The sequence below is a fragment of the Acinonyx jubatus genome, chromosome B1 (assembly GCF_027475565.1).
Source record: "Acinonyx jubatus isolate Ajub_Pintada_27869175 chromosome B1, VMU_Ajub_asm_v1.0, whole genome shotgun sequence".
NCBI classification, from domain to species: domain Eukaryota; kingdom Metazoa; phylum Chordata; class Mammalia; order Carnivora; family Felidae; genus Acinonyx; species Acinonyx jubatus.
The window spans coordinates 171,896,832-171,916,572 of record NC_069382.1 but is presented as its reverse complement, the minus strand read 5'-3'; the positions used below and the strand labels follow the sequence as shown (position 1 = coordinate 171,916,572).

Sequence of the window (19,741 nt, the reverse complement as noted above, 5' to 3'; positions counted from 1 at the left end):
TTTATAATATACAGGCCTGCCTATGCTGTTCAATTGGCTACTGGCTAATAAGCACTTGAAATGTGGTTAATCTCAACTGAAATGTGCTATAAGTATAAAATATAGGCCATATTTTAAAGCTTTAGTACCAAAGATAAGGTAAAAATATCATAATTTTATAATACTGATGACATGATAAAATATTTTAGATAATGTGAGTTTAAATAAACTGTATTAGTAAAAATTAATTTCACCTGTTTTTTTTTTATTTTTTTAATTATTTAATTATTTACTTATTAACATTTATTCATTTTTGAGAGTGAGAGAGACAGAGCATGAGCAGGGGAGGAGCAGAGAGAGAGAGAGGGAGACACAGAATCCGAAGCAGGCTCCGGGCTCTGAGCTGTCAGCGCAGAGCCCAACGCGGGGCTTGAACTCACAAACTGTGAGATCATGACCTGAGCTGAAGTCAGACGCTTAACTGACAGCCACCACCCAGGCGCCCCACACCTGTTTTTTTATATCTTTTAATGTGGCTACTAGATAATTTAAAATTACACAATTGGCTTGCATTGTATTTCTTCTGAACAGCTCTCGAAAAACCATGCAATACATAGGTTAAAATGGAAGCCTCTCCCAGGATTCTGATTCAGGAACCCAAGAATTCTCAGGGCACTAAAGAAAATTCTGTACTTATGAACCAAGTAAGTGGGGGAAAAAAAGCGCTAAGGCAGAACATTTATCAACAACTATGTTTCATGTGCAATACTGCCAGAGTCCCACATTTGAAAATCATTTCAACTAATTCTATAAAATTTTTTTTCTGGTAAGAATACCAAATTTGTATTTGGATAAATTTATCATGTATACATGTATCAATACATCTCCAGTCTAAGACTTTCTCCTTGAATTCTAGACAATATTCAACTGCCTACTTGAGAACTAAAGAGCAGTGGGTAAAAAAAAAAAAAAAACAAAAAAAAAACAAAACCTTAAGCCAAACACCATATGGTCGTTATGGTGTCAACTTCTGCTTTTCCTGGAAAATAAGAGTAATGACACATATCCTGCAGATTACTGTGGGCCTTGTATTAGATAAAGACCCACAAAAAAATGTTGGGTGGGACGTATCAGACTAGGACCTTTAGCAATTTTCTGCTAGTCAGGTGATACAATTTTTAAATAATCATGCATGGTTCCTAAAACGTACAAAATAAACTGAATGGTTTTAGAAAAAAGAACTCTTGGTCTTAAATCGAACAATTCCTTGGTTTAAAGAAAACGTGTACTTACAGAGCAAATAATACACAGTGGCTCACAACTATAATTGGCATAAGAAAACAGAAGTAAAAAAACCAGAAATAGGTCCTTGTAATTATACTCAAACATGAGTATGGCATGAATATCTGGAAGTAGAAATCCCCAAGACTAATCACATCACTGATGCTGCAAACAAATGTAATTAACAAACCCCAACAGTTTTCACGACACATTTACTGGCCACATAGAACATTCTTTGAATCATACTATCATACTAAAACAGGTTCTTTTTTGGTAGTTTGAGACTTTAAGGTAATTTCTGAACAACACTGCTAAATTTTGTCTTTTCACACAATCAATATTCACTTCCATAAAAATATTTCAAATGATAGAACTTTTCCAATTAAAAGACTTGAAAGAACATCTATTATAATACAACTGGAAGGTCAAGAAAAAAGTAAACATATAAAATAAATATTCAGTGAAATTCATATTATATCAAAGCATTCATTTCTTCATGAAGTATTAAGGGTCTGGTATGCACTTGGTCCTAGTAATATACAACCTTGGAAACAAATGAATTAAATATGGGCTAGCAAATAACGCTGTATCTACTGACAGAAGTGAGCAATTCAAAAAACATTCAGTAGGCTTAGTGATTCAGCTCATTTAGAACAGGAAAGTTGAGAATGGTATTCATAATACTGTTAGTTTAGAAATAGGTAAATCTTTTTAAAAGTTTAAATTATAATCAAGTTGTGAGATATAGATATTATATATTGCTTAAGCCAAACAAATTCCATTTATACTTTTTTTTTTTTTTTCCCCTATGGAGAGAGAGAAAATCTTAAGCAGACTCCACACTCAGTGGGAAGCCCGACCCAGGGCTCGATCCCATGACCCTGGGATCATCACCTGAGCCAAAATCAAGAGTCATACGTTCGACTGAGCCACCCAGTGGCCCCTCCATTTACACCTTCTAATTGTACTTTTTCATTTAGATTTTTGTCCAAATGAATAAGCCTTTCAAGTTTTACCAGTGACCATATGTCCAGTGCCTAAGTAAACCATTTGCAGGTCCAAGAGAAAACAAGCTTAGGGAAAAAATATTGTTGCTATATTTGGGTTCATACTTGTTAAAATTTATTTTAATAATAATTACATAATTGAGTATATTAGTTATATCTTGCAGCATACTTTAAGGGACTCAGGAGGAGAGCTTTGAGAGAAATAAATGTGAAAGATGAGGAAAGAATGAAAGACTCTGAAATAAAGAAGTTCGGTAACTAGCAAGGACTTTAAAGAATTTTTAAAGGCTCTCACAACGAAATTCTGGATGCTTTCAAAACATTAAAACGGAGAAAAATTACCCACTATGTAAATGACAAAATGAAACTAGTGTGTGACTCAGCACGTAATAAAACTAAGGTTATGAATTAAATGGCTTCCAATCCTTCACTTTTCCAAACCTTTCCAGTACTGCTTGGTCCCTCAACAGTGGGGTACTTCACTCTCAGGTTTTCACTGCCCCCCTCTTCACCCCAGGCAGAAAGCTTACTAGGGTCCTCTGCTTCAGAGGAGTCTCATTCAGTACAAAGTTCATGCCAGCTGTATCCACTGTACCTGCTTCCCAGACCCCATCCAGGTTTGAATTCAACTCTAGTTTGTAAGAAATGTAAGTTTTATGCTCTGCATGTCTCTCCTGAGCTGGAGTTCAAATTTCTGCTATTCAGATCTTTGCAGTGGGCTTTCTGCTTCATAATTCTTGAGATTCTGGCCAGTACTCCTGTCTCCCTGCTATGGTTTGCCTTCACAATTCTTTGAGATCTTGCTATCTCCATCGTCCCTCACAGCACAGTGATTTTTCTGGATGTCATTTTTTTTTAGCTTCAAACTTCAGAGCACTAGTATTTCTAAAGCCACATAGGCAGTCTTTCTGGCTATACCCCCTCCTATACTTATTTAATATACACTGAATCCCTCTGATCCAATCAAAACAATGATTTCACACGTCATATGGTCCACAATATCAATCTTAGCCATGCTGTAAGTTAATAAGCACAGAATATTTCTATGTAATACAAATTTAAAAAAGAAAATAGGAAAGAAAAACATAGGACACACCATGTAAATCTGCTTTCAATGGAAAAAGAAACCAGCTAAAGCAAATGAATCATGCACTAAAAGATTTGGGAAAATCATCTAATGTATTTGCAAATATAACACATGTGAAGATTTAATGCACTCCTCTAAGCACCTAATTCCTTCAGAGAAGATTCTGGCATGTACCCTAATGGGTACAATTTCCTTTACTACCTTTGTCTTTCATTCCAACAAAATTCCGGCATTCTGTTTTATATCTAGAGAATCATAAATGCCTTTCCCCTTCTTGTTGATTACTAGGACATGGAAGGAACAAGTGAAGTTAAACAATGGGTCTTTCGAGTTAACACTGGAGATAAGGAAAATAAGAGCCAGTATTCTTGATTGTGCTATAATTTTGTTATTAGTTAGAAAGGCCCTTAAAAGTCACATGTATGAAACAAAACAGAATAGTCAAATTTATTTAAATAGACTATCGTATTACTAGGACGATGAAACGATGAAACTGATAACAATAAAAAAAGTTTTTCCAAACCATTTGAAAACCACAAGTTCTTACACAAATGAACAATCCCTAACTAGTGGTCCCTAATCCCCAAAAAAGAACTGACTGTAGAGGAGGTGGAAGGATCCTGGGAAGGAGAGGTAGAGACAGAGAGAGGGGGAGGGAAAAACATAAATCCAGGAATGGTACTTCCAAATTATATACTCCTCCTTTTTCCTTCATGTCCAGTCAGCTAGCAAGTCAGCCATTGTTCTTTGAGAATTTCTCTTTGGGGTTCAATTCTATTTTATTCCCAATGCCATTACTCTAACCCCTGCCTTTTCTACCTACTACCTGGGGATTCCAGGATTTTATAACTCCATGCCCTTTGTTCTAATGGCTCCAGCAAATAATTCCAGATTTGTGTTATGCAAATGCTATTTTAACATGTTAATCCCCCCCCATCCCACCCCATCTAAAGCCTTGTTTTTCTACTATTTAATGCTTTACTTTTTTATCATTAAAAAAAAAGTCTAAACTCCTTTTCCTGACATTTAAAGGGCTAAATTAACAAATTTCTCCTACCCATCTCTATAAAATATTAAATAAAAATATATTTATAGTTCACTTGATCATAATATACTGTTTGGAAAACTAATCATCTCTACACCATGTCTCAAGTTGATCACCTGAATAAACTTGAGAGAAATTCCATTCTTCTTGCTTCTATACAAATTCTATCCCACTTCTGTACCCACTTCTGTACTTATCCGCAGAGATTTTTCTAACAATTCTAGTTCATATTTATTATTTATATCCCTACACTCTAAGATATAGTCTAGTTCCTGGGTGTATAAATCCTATTTGCTTAATAATTTACCTCTTAGGTACATGATAATTTCATATTTGCTTTTTAAAACAATGTGTGCTTTGGACTTTCCTCCCCAACCTACGAGAGCTGACATAGTAAGAGTGACTAAGGGCACACTCTGATGCTGGGTTTAAATGACAACCACATTGACAGGGGCACCTGGGTGGCTCAGTTGGTTCAGTGTCAGACTTTGGCTCAGGTCATGATCTCACTGTTCTGGAGTTCAAGCCGTGTTGAGCCCTGGGTCAGGTTCTGTGCTGACATCTCAGGGCCTGGAGCCTGCTTCAGATTCTGTGTCTTCCTCTCTCTCTGTCCCTCCTCCCCCACTAGCAAAAGTAAATAAACATAAGAAAAATGACAACCACATCCTCCACTCACTCTCAGGTAGTCATCTCTGAATCTCAGTTTCTTCACCTGAAAAATGGGGATACATATAATACTCACCCCATGCATTTGGTGGGTGAAGTGCTTAGAACAGTAGGTGGCACAGAGCAAGCAGGGTGTACTTTTCTCTGTACTACAAAGAAAAGAAAAAAGAGAAAGAACTACACTTCCAAGGGCCTGATGATTTATAGATTGAGTTTATAAGAATTAAAAAACTACTGATTTATCCTTGATATCAGTCTAGTTGGTAGGTTAGGACAGAATATATGGACTGGATTTGGAGACATCTTTATTCAAATGCTTGCTCTGCACTTACAAGCAAGTGGCCCTGATGGAGTTATGTACTGTCTCCATGCCCTCATTTCTCCATGTGTAGAGGCCTGGTTAAGACTAACTAGGAAGAAGAAATGAGATGGTGAATGGAAAAGCATTCAACCCAGCATGTGGCACAGAGTAAAATGCACAGTAACTAAAATAGACTGTTATCTTTTATATTTCTTATATATGTTCTGAGCTAGACAAGAGAATATGAAAAAAAAAAGCCCATTTTTTTCATGGTCTCTATGTGTCTCCCTTCTTTGGATGGCAAAGATTATTTTTTCAGGGCTGTCCATTATTCTTCAGGGCTGAAAAATTCCTTGTTATTCCACCTCTGCCGTGAACTTTGTAAAAGAGACAAATGGGCAGTTTCCAGGAGAGATACCCTCTTTAAAATATGCCATGACCAAGTAATAGTTGGCAGTATTCGCTGCCTAACAATTTCTTACAAATTAAAAATTAGGCAAGTTTTCCTTTGATGCTGATTATATAGAATCATGTATATTCCCTTGTTTGTTTTTTAGTATGGTTGACACACAATGTTACATTAGTTTCAGGCATACAACTTAGTGATTTGACAAGTTTATGCTATGTTCACCACAAGTATAGCTACCATCTACCCCATTATACTATTACAGTATCACTGACTATATTCCCTATGCTGTGCCTTTTATTCCCATGTCTGTTCTTTCTGTAACTAGAAGCCTGTATCTCTATCTCCCCTCCCCCCATTTTGCTCAATCCCCCATCCTCTTCCCTCCCCTCAGGCAAACACCAGTTCTCTGTATTTATAGGTCTGATTCTGTCTATTTATTCGTCTTTTTTTTAATTTTTGAAGGACCTTGAGGGTATTATGCTAAGTGAAATAAGTCAGACTGAGAAAGACAAATAACCAGAAAAACGTGTGTATTCTTTTCAACTGGAAGGAAGCAGAATTTCTGATATATTGCAATCATTGTATGACATCCCTCAAAATTCATTTTAGTAAAATTTAGTTCTACAACTGAGTAGAAACCAAACTGGATAATAGCTACTTAAAAGTAATCTAATTTTTTTTTTTTTTTTAATGTGTCAGGCACAGGCCTATCATTCTTTTTTTTTTTTTTTTTGTAAATTTTTATTTACTTTTGAGAGAGAGAGAGAGAGAGAGAGAGAGTGAGTGAGTGTGTGTGTGTGTGTGTGTGTGTGTGTAGGGGAGAGGCAGAGAGAGAGGGAGATACAGAATCCCAAGTAGGTTCCAGGCTCTGAGTTGTTAGCACAGAGCCTGATGTGGGGCTCGACCTCACAAACCGGTAAGAGCATGACCTGGGCTGAAGTCAGACACTTAACCGACTGAGCCACCCAGTCTCCCCAAATGGTACATTGAAAGTAATCTATTTTTTAGGAAAACCCAAATATGTCCCGACTCATTCCTAGTCTATTTTCCTCTGTGTTACTTGTACTGAAGAAGTGATGCTTAATAGAACTAGTAGCCTGTTGACATCTTCCTACAATTAGAGTCCCCATAAATAAGAAAACTGTAGATATAATTACCATTGAAGGACTGACTAGAAAAGTGCCAGAAATTCCATGCCATTTTACTGACAATGCAGCAAATTACAGATAGTAGAAAACACTTTTCTATTCTATTTTTATCCCGAATTATAACAAAATTTTAGAAATAAAATTTAGCATCATAGTGTTGTATTTAGGATACTCTTAACACATAGATAGTATTTTAGACTTTCTAAAGTGTTCATGTATTTTATATTATTGCTCCTCATGCAATTTTTTAAAAAATACGTTATTTATTTATTTTTAAATAATTTCTACACACAATGTGGGGTTTGAAGTTAGAATCCCAAGATCAAGAGTCACATGTTCTACCGACTGGGCCAGCCAGGTGCCCCTCATGCAACTTTCTATTCTAAAGTAGGAAGTAACAGGTATTATGATCTCATCTTGTAAGGGAGAAAACTATGGTTCACAAAGGTTTTGTTACAGAACGAGGGAGCAAATGTCCTAGAATTACAATTCAGGTCTCTTAACATCTAACAAAGAATTCTTTTTATACTGAGATGCTTGTAAGTAATGGTCATTGTTCATCATGATCACTACAATACTAATAAATGTTTGGGGGCCTTTCTTGACCTTGCGTACCATACTGCATTGTTAAACACACTGTTCCCTAAAGGGTAATCCTTTGATGATTCCACACATTGCTCTTTGTTTTCTGACAGCCTTTCCGATTGTTCCTTCACAAGCAGGGCTCCCTTAATAGACCTGGGCCTTACGTGCTGGTAATTCTACACTCAGTTCTTTAATGTTCTTATTTTAACATTACAACTGCATGATCTTGCACTCTCCAAAGGCTAAAATCATGCCCCACATAACGTGCTCCCTAGTGATGAGTACTCAGATCCCTTCCAGACACACCATTGGACACCTGACAGAAAACTAAAAACTACAGACATCCAAAACCGAATTCAGTGACCCAAACCCTATTTCATCCCGAATAGTGGCCTCTTCTATTCTCCCCATCTTAATGTCTCACAAAGTATTCAAATCAAGAAACTGAGGACCATATGCCATTTTCTCAACACTAATACAATGCTAATTTCCTAGGGAAAGCATTCCCTCACTATCTAGATAAACGCTTAAGAATTTGCACTGCTATGAAATTCTGCCAGTACCTGCTCAGTTACAAAGTGTTACTCATTTATATTTTAAAAAGTTTACTTAGCATGTACTTTTAGTGAGTAAAAGAATAAGATAGTCTTGTTAGGACAACAGATGTAAGAAAAACTAAACAAGCAATGATATTTTGTTGAATGAGATACATTCAGTGTTAGAAGAGATGTTAGTGATCAACTAACTGAACGATTTTTCTGTGCTTGAAAGCTCTCCATAAACTTCCTGGCTAATAGCAGTCATGTACTGCATGCTGTATTTGTAGCCTTATAATTTAAATAGGCGTAATACATTTAAATTTTCTCTTCCTTGTGGGTAAAGATAATGCTTAACAATCCTTTAATTTTCCATAGTAGATTCCTAATAGAAACTTACCAGTTGGTTTTCTCACTATAGAATTTTAACATTAAAAGAAGCCGGGACATTCATGCTTCATGGTGAATATCAAAGACTATCATCAGTTTTCAAGAAGATACTTATATTTGAAGTGGACGAGGTGTACCTTCAACTGTTACACACATTTGGATTTAAAAAGATTTGATGGGGAGTGGAAAGTAAATTCTTGCAGTGAGACTATGATTTATGGCCTCATACTATTTTTGCTGGAATTTTCTTGTATTTTCTTAAGTTAGTTGATAGTGGATGGTTCAGCTTTCCAGGTCTGTATTTGCCAGAAGCAGTTGCATTTTGAACTATTCTATTCTAATGCAAATTTAATTCCAAAGCATCTGTCATATGTAGCAATCTAAATTTAGAAACCCACAGGGATCTGCATTTGAGTTACATCTTATATCTTTAAAGTATTTCTTCCCCATTTAGATCATTAAAACTTGACGCCAATGTATCACATTCGATTGGGGGTAACTTTAAAGATCCTTAACGCTTAAAATAAGACTTCAGCAACATAAAATTATTTACTCTGGAACCTTACAGAAGGTATACATTTATGGTTTACTTGTGATAGAGATGCTGAAGCTTAACTCAATACAAGAGATAATGATAAAAGACAGTCTAATGAGATTAGCTATGACAAAGTCTAAAATGGCAATTTAAATGAAGTTTTATTCCTCCTATCATAATGTCTCAGTCATAATCTATGGGGTAGAAAAGAAATTTGAGGACTATTATCTTTCTTTTCAAGTTAGTTAACTCCTCATTACAATAATGGCAATGACACAAAATGTTTCCAAGAAATAAAATGCTGCTTTTGAAGAACACAGAATTGATTTCTAAGTAGAGGCAACAAAATTTATTTCCTGTCATAGACTTCTATAAAAGTAAAGTATGCTACCTCATTACCTTAAATGAATGAGCACAAATTAAGTGTCGGATGATTCTAAATCTTTTCCTGCTTGTGTTGTCGACATTTTAAGTTGTTCAGGTAAAGTGAGAAAATTAAGGAAATGAAAACCCCTAAACTACCCTAAACGCTTAAACCTGTTATTTGATAAAATTCTTGATTTAGCAAGTAGGTGTTGAAAACCTAATGTCAAGCAAAAGTATATGCTTATAATTTGTTACATAAATCAGAAAAAATATCACATAATTTATGAAATGGAAGTCATGTAATAGACAAACACACACATATACATGTATATTTGTACGTGTAGATACAGAAATAGAAACAGTGATAGGTAGGGAGATGGTAAAATCTGTGGCCAGGAGGCATGGAGTATGGAAGAACAGAGTGCAAAGGATGAGGCAATGCTACTTTATATGTTAACAAAATATTAAATTAGCTATTTGTTAGTGAGAAAAAATGTGGTTGCTACCAACTACCCTTGTTTCAAATTCTGCTAATTTCCACATGGCTCCCAGGGTAGAATAAGAAAATCTCGAGAAAGGAAAAGAAATCCTTCACAGGGTTCCCTTTCTGCCATAAAGAGCAATGTCTTTCTGAGATGATTCCAGTTTTTCTGCTAACAAATTGACAGGGAAATCATATTTGATTTACTTTCGTTACTTTCCTTTTAGATCCCAATTTTAAGTAGTAGATGTAATAAACAGAGCAATAATTCTGGAGTAGGTGGTCACTGTGATTGATTTAGGAGACATTTTCCAAGACAGAGACAAGGTAGATTGAATGTCTAACCAACCTAAAATCTATCACAAAATATATCCCCCTAAGAAGTATTTATAAGCTCTAGGTTGCTACAAGACACAATTATAGGAAAAAATCATGACTTAAGAAATTGATTTAAAAAATGAACAACAGGCCAGAGTTGTTTTAAAATGACAATCCTAAATTCACACAGATGTAGAACCAACCATAATGAAAGAGATTATTTTGCTTTGACAATCTTAATATAAATCAAGCTCTAATTAAAAACATTTATAAAAATTTTATTGGATAGAAAACAACACAAAACAAACTTTTTAAAATATTTACTGCATAGATACTATTTATGACCAAAAATACATAACTACTAATATGAAACGGTCCAATTAATGTATTTGCTGATGCTGTTACTCTAAAACCTTTTTTTTTTTTCCCCATGCAGAGAGAAATCATTTCCTGGTAGAAGGAACTATAGATATTATAATAACAAGCTGTATACTGGTTTGGAAACCAGAGGTAGGGATAGTGCAGGGGACAGGCATGTGTTTTATGGCTCCCACTCCATTACAGGCATGAAGGAGATGTGAGAGTCACAAAAACATTTGCTGACATTTTACCCTAGAGAATGTTTCATGCTTGGGTTCTCCAGTTCTTATGCAGATGTTTTGTCTAGACCTTACAGAAGCTTGATGCTTTCACACCACAAGGACACACTCACAACACCATACAGAGCACACACAGGAGTGTATGAAGCATCGTTATAACACAGAATCTCCTGGTCCAGTTGTGGATACAGCCAATGCACAGTATGCTATTCTACCATTTCTTTGTGTCCTTAAACAACTTTAAAGATTTCTACTCAGATGTCATTGCTCTCGACCAGCTCAATATGATGCAGTCTTCTTTTTTCCTTTAAACATCAACAGCACGTAAGGGTATACTTGTGTTGGTTATCCCTCACCTCCACCTGCACAAAACTTTCTTTTTTATCACAGCCTTTAAGACCTTATTCTTGTCTGTTCTTATTCACCTAACCAATCCACTAGCATTCAAACAAGACTGAAGGTATCACGTCTAGGTACGGATGTCAAGTTTTTGTTTTGTTTTGTTTGTTTGACAATACAGTGAACTAGAGACATTTTGGAGGGATACTGGAAAAAGGAAAAGGAAATTCTCACCAGAAAAATAAAAAAAAATTGCCTGAAAAGATGATTTTCTAAAAGGAAAGAAGCCATGAGGACTTATTATATATATATATTTCATAATGCTGACAGGACTTGGTTTATAAGCTCAATGTTTTTTCTTTATCTCAGTGTCAAAATGAAAGAATAACAGAATTTAAGAGCCAGAACAGATTTTACAGATTATCTAAATCAGATATTCTCAACACAGGCACCACTGACATTTTGAGCCAAATACTTCTTTGTGAAGAGCTGTCCTGTGTTTTATAGGAAGATTGCCAGCATCTCCCATCTCTACTCACTAAATACCAGAAACACCACCCCATCTAGTTGAGTCAGAAGTGCCTGCAGACATTGCCAATGTCCCCTGGGGAACAAAACTGCATCCACCTGAGAACCACTGCCCTACAACATCATAGAGTCATGTTTGTATGAGAAAATTTCTGTTGCAATCCTTAAGAGGTGTAGGTATGTAGTCAAAAACATATGCAGTTATGATAAAAGGATTTAAAATAAGATAAAGGTTTCTAAAAGGTTAAATGTCTACAGCAAGAAGAATAACACCTGTTTGGTTTTTTGGTAAGATGAGAATGACATAGAAGTAAAGTAGTTCAACTGTTTGCCTTTTGGAAAAATGCTTTCATGTAAATATAACACACAAAGGACAGACACATAAGACGTAAAAGACATGTTATGGTCAATGTCTGTGCCCCCCGAAATTCAAACCCTACCTCCTGATGTGATGGTACTAGGAGGTAGGGTCTTTGGGCAGTAATTAGGATTAGATGAATTCAGAGGGTGAGCCCTCGTGATAGAACGTGTCCTAATAAATCACAACAGAGCTTGCTTCCTCTCTTACTCTCCACTCTGTGAAGACATGAGAAGAACAAAGTCTGCAACCTGGAAGGAAGTTCTCACCAGAACTGGACCATGCTGCAACCTTCATCTCAGACTTCCAGTCTCCAGACTGTGAAAAATAAATTTCTGCTGTTTATAAGCCACCAGTCTATCATAGTTACAGCTGCCACAATAGACTAGGACATTATCATGAAATCAGAAATTTATCAGATTAGCTGTGGTACAATTAGGCACTTACAGATCTATGGCCATTAGCTGGAAATCCTGAAATCCTTCTATGAAGGTTTCCAGCATGTAAGAGCTGTACATATATATAAAATTAGACCACAGACCAATCTGTTCTCAAATCCAATATTTAGTAACTGTCTGATCTGGGGCAAATTACTTCATTTTTCTGTACTTCTGTTTCCCCATTTGGAAAATTCAAATCACAATTTGGGAAGTTTAAAGAAATTTAAATGAGCTTTAGTAGGTACAGAGCTTGATTAATAATATGTGATTAATAAATAGTAACAGCTACTATTAATATCAATCATAAAAGTTGTAGTAAAGTTTATCTTCTAAAACTTAAATGATTTCAGGGTTGGTTTATGTACAGTGCCGGCAGTAAATCTTTTTCTAATTTGTCAGCTGATGACAATATAACAGATGAATCAGTTCCAAAATAAAAGTTTTCTGATACCTCACAAAGGTTCAGAGACTGTCCTGCGTGTTTGCCTTGTGCTAATTTTTTCTACCTCACGTGTGTACGTGTCTTCTCCCAGATGGATGGCAAGTATCCTTATTGGGAGCATATCATTTTGTACTTCCTTTTCTTTCCCCCAGTACCACCCCAAAATAAGTGAGAATTACAAATAGTCTCAGAGTTTGTATAACTTGCACTTGAATGCCCAGAGAACTTTCAAATGGGAACATAATTCAGGAAGAAGAGTCACCATCTATTTAAAAATTAGAAAGACACAAAAGTGTTGCAAAAAAAAAGTCCTTTTAAAAAAATATAAACCACTCCTTCCCAAAAATCTTAACCTGGGACATCAAATTAGCCAGTATTAGCAGTGTGCTACTTTCCAGGAAAATTTGACTTGGGCATGTGGTACTCTGTCTCTATATTCTTCTTCCTATTCTACAATACTGTGTCAAGTAGATTTTGTATGCAGCTTCTCATTTTTTACATTATCAAATAATCCTTGAGCCATAATAATTATCCTTTAGCCACTTGAATTTTCTATTGTAGTTGCAAGGTGAAATAACACCTACCATTATAGTGATTGACTGTGTCAATGGTTAAGAATCTCTTCACCACAAGATAAGCAGAACCAGGTTCAGCTAGTGAACTCCACCGAAGCACCTGTTCCAACACATTTTCTGTGTAGTGAAGTGGGCGTTCTGCAAAAAAAAATAATACTGAATCAAACTGAAAAAAATAGTAAGTTATCAGCTTTTATACATTAAAAAAAATCCTTTAAGAAATATGTATATGCAACAAAAAAATATGACCATATCTTATGTTACACAGTAATAATGCTAGGGCTACATACAAGAGACCCTAACACCTAGAACACCATTAAACATATGATGAAATTTACTGTATAAATGAATCTATGCGGGGACATTTGTTACCCAGCTATTAAAAACAAAAAATTCAGAGGTGCTATCCTCTAGATAAAATCTCAGAAATAATGCTATCCTTTTCTAAGAGAAATCAGTTTCTTCCTCTGTTTTTAATTCAGATAATATTCTGGCTTGCTTTCGGAAAGCTATACGAATATGCACGTAATTAATTGTAAAAGGACTAGCAAAGTTAATTTTGCTCAGTAGTAAGTAATAACCTTTGTTTATCCTGACATTAGCATGTTATAATATCGGATCAATACCAGTGAACAATTTATAGCTGATACTATCATAGTCAATTAATATGAAATTATAAAATGTGCCTAAGAGGCACGTGGATGGCTCAGTCAGTTAGGCGTCTGACTTTGGCTCAAGTCATGATCTCACAGTTCATGGGTTCGAGCCATGCATCTGGCTCTCTGCTGTCAGCACAGAGCCCACTGGGGAATCCTCTGTCTCCCTCTCTCTCTGCCCCTCCCCTGCTCTTGCTCTATCAAAAGTAAATAAACATTTTTTAAAAAAATATGCCTTCAACAGAGAACAGATGAAAATAATCAAAATACTACTACGTCATTTATATCTATCAGTGAGATACTATGTGGCAATATTATGTATTAACTGTTGATACAATAGGCCAAAAGCAAGAAGTTAATCACATCTTAAACATTTCTCCTTGATACTCATTCATATGTTTTGTTTTAGGCAATCATACTTTTAAATGTGTTACAAATTCTTAGCACAGAGTTAAAAAAACAACAACAACAACAACAAACTGGTCTTAGAATCACAATCAAAGCTTTATAGTAAATTTTTTTTCCGGATCAAAATATGACAATCAGTTAATAAAATGTTAGAACCGAACATAGGCTGGAATAAAAGAAATTCAAACCTTTTCACAGTACCCTGAAAATGGCACAATTGAAATAGCAAGAGCATCAGCTCTAGCATAAACATGCTGATGCAGCTTTCTCAGGGTCACAGTCGAATATAAGTCAATTCAACCCTTTCATCCCCTCCTAAATACAAAGAGCACAGGATTCTGGCTTTTCACCTTCAAAGTAAAAACACTAATGACAAACAAAGAGCATGTCAAGAGCATCATACTCACATAGGAACCATGATATCTTAATTGGTGATACAATCATAAGTAAAAAGAACAAATATATCACATCTCCTTAATACTCCTCTCCCCCTGCTGTGACCTCAGCGTTCCAGAATGTATCAATAATCCCCAGTCCACAGAAGAAAAAAAAAACAAATTTTTCTGCTGCCATTGTAAAGAACCAGATTTTTGCTTTACTATTCAGTATTTATTAGAGCAAGCCTACTCATTATGACAATGGCAATTAAAAAAAAAAAAGCAACTAGGCCATACATTTTAAAGACAAATCTACCTCTTGTGTACATATATATACCCCTTAGTACACAGCAGACTGCTAAGTACTTAACAGACAGTTCTTTTTTTTTTTTTTTAACGTTTATTTATTTTTGAGAGAGAAAGAGAGAGAGAGAGAGAGACAGCGTATGAGTGGGGGGCGGGCAGTGAGAGGTAAGACACAGGATCCACAGCAGGATCCAGGCTCAGCTGTCAGAACAGAGCCCGACGCGGGACTTGAACGCACCAACCGTGAGATCATGACCTGAGCTGAAGTCGGACGCTAAACTGAACCACCCAGGCGCCCCCTTACTAGACGTTTCTATGGTGGACTATAATTAACAGAAAATATTTGGTAATGAATCAGCAGACAAAATTCTGCCAAATTTCAAAGTCAGCCAAAATCTTCTATGCTCTGTCAGTCCCATTTTTCTTCAAGTAATTTTCTAAAAGTTTTGACAAAGGTCATAACTTCCTATAAATTGTCAAAGTTATAAATTCAATTGTTGATTAATCCATTAATTAATCCTTCTATTAATGGAGGTTATAATTAGAATTAACTGTATTTCTTAAAAAAAACTAATTATAGAATAAGTACTCTCTTTACATTTGGCATAATGTATGTAATTATTGGCTCCACTACTTGCAATGGTACTGATACCATTAACAGTTGTCATTTCTGGAATAACCATGTATCAGAATTGTCTGTACCAGATACACGGGTTATCACTTTTAATCCTCACGGCACTCTTCATTAGGTATCATTCATATTTTACATATAAAGAAAAACAAGGATTAGAGGGATGACTTGCCTAAGGCCAAAGAGCTGGTTCGAGAGAAGAACAAAGATGTGAACCTCATATCCACCTGACTTTAAAACCCAGTATTTTTAAACACCAACTTAAGTTTTATTTTGGGCAAGTATGTGAACTCTCACATAATTATTTTCTTATATGTAATTTGGAGAAAAAAGTATCAACTCACCAAGATTTTTCTGAGGACCAAACATAAGTAAAAAAACAATGTCAATTCATACTTCCCTCTACACTTTCCTATCCTTGGTGACAAGATGGTAAGGAAATAATACCAAGAGACTTTCAACATCCTGCACTTAAGGAAACTGATGAGCCCACAGTCGGCTTAGAGGTAAGAATTATATTCCCAACTGGAAAACAGTATCTGGATTAAAATAAAATCTCACTCTTCTTTATTATCAAATTAAATTGGTAATGAAACTTCCAAGTATTAGAACATTTGCATTAAAGAGGGTCCCTATTGTAAGTTGATAGATACTACAGTGGTAGCTCTTAACCGTTCTTAGTGATATTACAATCACAGTATAACTGACACCACAGATACAGAAAATACAGATTTCATAAAAATTTGCTAAGTATGTTTTTCACATCAGTATCATATTATGACATGCTTTAGGACAGTGAAAATCCTGAATATCCAAGTTCCTGCATAAAAACAGAGCTGAAACATGGGATGAGAAGGTTACATATTTATTAGACTACCAATGCTATGTTTATAAAATGGCATTAAAATCCACCTTAAGAGATAATAGGCAGGGGAAATTGAGACATCAAACGTTGCTAGAATATAAATTCCTACCAATAAACAAGTTTTTATTTACAGTTCCATTTGCAGCCATCTGTCATGATAGATTATATGGTATGTACATCATCTGGCATTAGGGCATTACTAGAAATAAATAACTCAGTTGCTTACTATCTATAGCATAAAAATTGCTGAGAACTCAGTATAGTTATTTGAGAAGAAGAGGTTATGGAGGAGGTTAGTTACATAAATCACATTATCATTATCTTTTTTTAATTTTTTTTTTTTTGAGAAAGAGAAAGAGTTAAGAGCACGAGTGGGGGGAGGAACAGAGAGAGTTGGAGACAGAGAGAATCTCAAGCAGGCTCCACACTGTCAGCACAATGCCCCAGTGTGGGGCTCGAACTAACAAATTGTGAAATATTGACCTGAGCCAACATCAAGCGTCAGATGCTTAACCGACTGAACACCTCATAACCAGGCGCCCCTCATTTTCCATATCTTAAAATCATGTCCACAGAATAAACCTGGCCTGCCTTGTTAAAAAGAGAGAGAGCTATCCAATTTCCACTGTAATTAACAGGTGTTGTCCTTAAATTTTTGGCAGTAATGACACAGGATTTCCTCAAACAATCATGATTACCCCAATAGTAAAATTCTTAGCGCCAAACTAAGAGCTATGCAAGTTTTCTCAGTCCTGTCCACACAATCAGAGGGTGAAAGCATTTCTGTGTCATCAGAAGAAGGGCTGGAAAGAATCCTGATGAAAAAATGAACAGCTCTTCCATATCACAGTAACTATGAGGAAGAAACAAGAAAATGTTCTGATACTCCTTCAGAGAAAGCAACTGCTTCAAAAAACTTGAACCGCTCAGTGAAGAAGCCCACTTAAATGAGGCCCCTTGGGTGTTTTTCTTTTTTTTTTTTTTCTTCTTCCTCCTCTTCCAGCATGTGAAGGCCTTTCCGTTTGAAGTTGAAGCATTAAGACAAGAGCATACTTCAGAAGATTAGCTCTGGATGAAGGTGGTACCCTCTCCCAGGGTAGGTTTCAGCTTGTCTTAATGACTGGCGGCAGTGGGTGAAGGTTACTTAGCATCTTTCAATGAATAAGACAAGAATGACTGTTTCTCTACCTAGTACAAATTTCAAATGTCCCACCAGACCTTCACTTAGAGGGGAAACCAACTCAGAAATTAGCTGAGCCTAGAATTTAACTCAGCTTTACATACACATTCTTAAAGTATTTATATGGTTTTAATAGGTCATATTTTTCCATCAATCTGACTACCATATAAGCAAAATGAAAGTTGCCCACCATTTGCTATGGTCTGAATGTTTGTCCTCCTGAAATTCATATGGTGATACTGAATCCCCAATGTGATGGTATTAGGGGGTAGGGCCTTTCAGATAGGTCTTGAATGCAGAGCACTCATGCATTTGATTAGTGCCTTTGTAAAAGAGACCCTAAAGAGCTCCCTTCCATCATGTGGGAACACAGGGAAAAGACAGCCCTCTATGAAGCTGAAAACAGGCCATCACCAGACACTGAACCTGCTGGCACCCTGATCTCGTGAAACTTCCCAGCCTCCAGAACTGTGGAAAATAATTTCTACTATTTATAAGCTCCCATCTATGGAATTCCACTATGGCAGCCTGAATGAACTAGGACACAACTTCACCAATGACAGCAGTGATGCTAATGATATATGAGTCACAAATTGACATGCTTCTATCAGTCTGCTTTGGTACTTGCCATACCCATGGCAATTCCATTCATAGGTTTAAGAATCTATTTTCATGATCCTCAACCATATAGGGGTTTCTGGGCATTTATATAACATAGTTTCCTCTTATTTTTATATAACTAGGGTATTATTTAAAAAAAAAACTAAATATAATAGAGTATCTCAGAAGAGTACAGGAAATGTTACAAAATACTTATTATAAAAGGGGCATTGGATATGATAGGGTAGAAAATTTAGTGACACCTAAAACAAAATCCAGCACTTCTGGTTCACTTACTTACCCCTCTACCTCTCTCTCTCTCGGACTATTTTTGGTTACTTGGGGGATTTATAATTACATTTGAAAAAGCAGCAATTCCCTACTGACATTCTTCCTATCAGCTACAATCTTGTGACTACCAACGCCTTCACTTTTAGCCTCTTTTTATATTTTACTTTATCTTCCCTGCATGCGACTAGAAATAAAGCTTTCAACATGTCAGCAGGGCAGGTGGAACACACGGGTTCCATCTGCTTGAGTAAAGCACGATCACGGGCCCCTCTGCTGCTCTCCTAGCACTGCTCCCTTAGAGGCAGTAAAGATGATCTCAGCTTTCTTTCTGGAGAATTCTACTTAAAGGGTGGACCAGATATTAAAACCATGCCAAATGTGAATTCTTAACTCCATCAAATGTATTCTTTCTTGGTGTACACGGGGTGTTCCTTTGATTATCTCATAAGTGTTTTTATATTTTCATCAAGATAACTTTTTTATTAAATTTTTTTTAATGTTTATTTATTTTTGAGAGAGACAGAGTGCAAGTGGGTTAGGGGCAGAGAGAGAGGGAGACACAGAATCCGAAGCAGGCTCCAGGCTCTGAGCTGTCAGCACAGAGCCTGATACGGGGCTCCAACCCACGAACAGTGAGATCATGACTTGAGCCGAAGCCGGACGCTCATCAGACTGAGCCACCCAGGCACCTCTTTTTATTATTATTTTAAAGTTTATTTATTTGAAAGAGACAGAGACAGCATGAGTGGGGGAGGAGCAGAGAGAGAGGAAGAGAAAGAACCCTAAGCAGACTCTGCACTGTCAGGACAGAGCCAGATGTGGGGCTTGAACTCACGAAACCGTGAGATTGTGACCTGAACTGAAACCTAGGGTTGGACGTTTAATCAACTGAGTCACCCAGGAACCCCAAGATAACTTTTTTTTTTTTTGAGTTAGAAAGAAACCAAAAGACAACAACAACAAAACAAAAACAAAACAAAAAACCCAACTCACTCTAATCTTACAATTTGTG

The 19,741-nt window shown here is 36.2% G+C and overlaps 1 protein-coding gene across 5 annotated transcripts in view; it reads right to left on the bottom strand.

The window, feature by feature from the left end:
- ARAP2 (ArfGAP with RhoGAP domain, ankyrin repeat and PH domain 2) overlaps positions 1-19,741 on the bottom strand; it is a 216,222-nt gene that overhangs the window by 29,409 nt on the left and 167,072 nt on the right. For 4 of the 5 annotated variants that reach the window (XM_053217470.1, XM_053217471.1, XM_053217472.1 and 1 more), the window contains one exon: positions 13,425-13,553. In XM_053217470.1, coding sequence (XP_053073445.1) covers positions 13,425-13,553 — 129 coding nt within the window. Of the gene's footprint in view, positions 1-11,220; positions 12,177-13,424; positions 13,554-19,741 lie in introns of those variants that run through there. The other variant, XM_053217473.1, reaches the window with a different exon arrangement.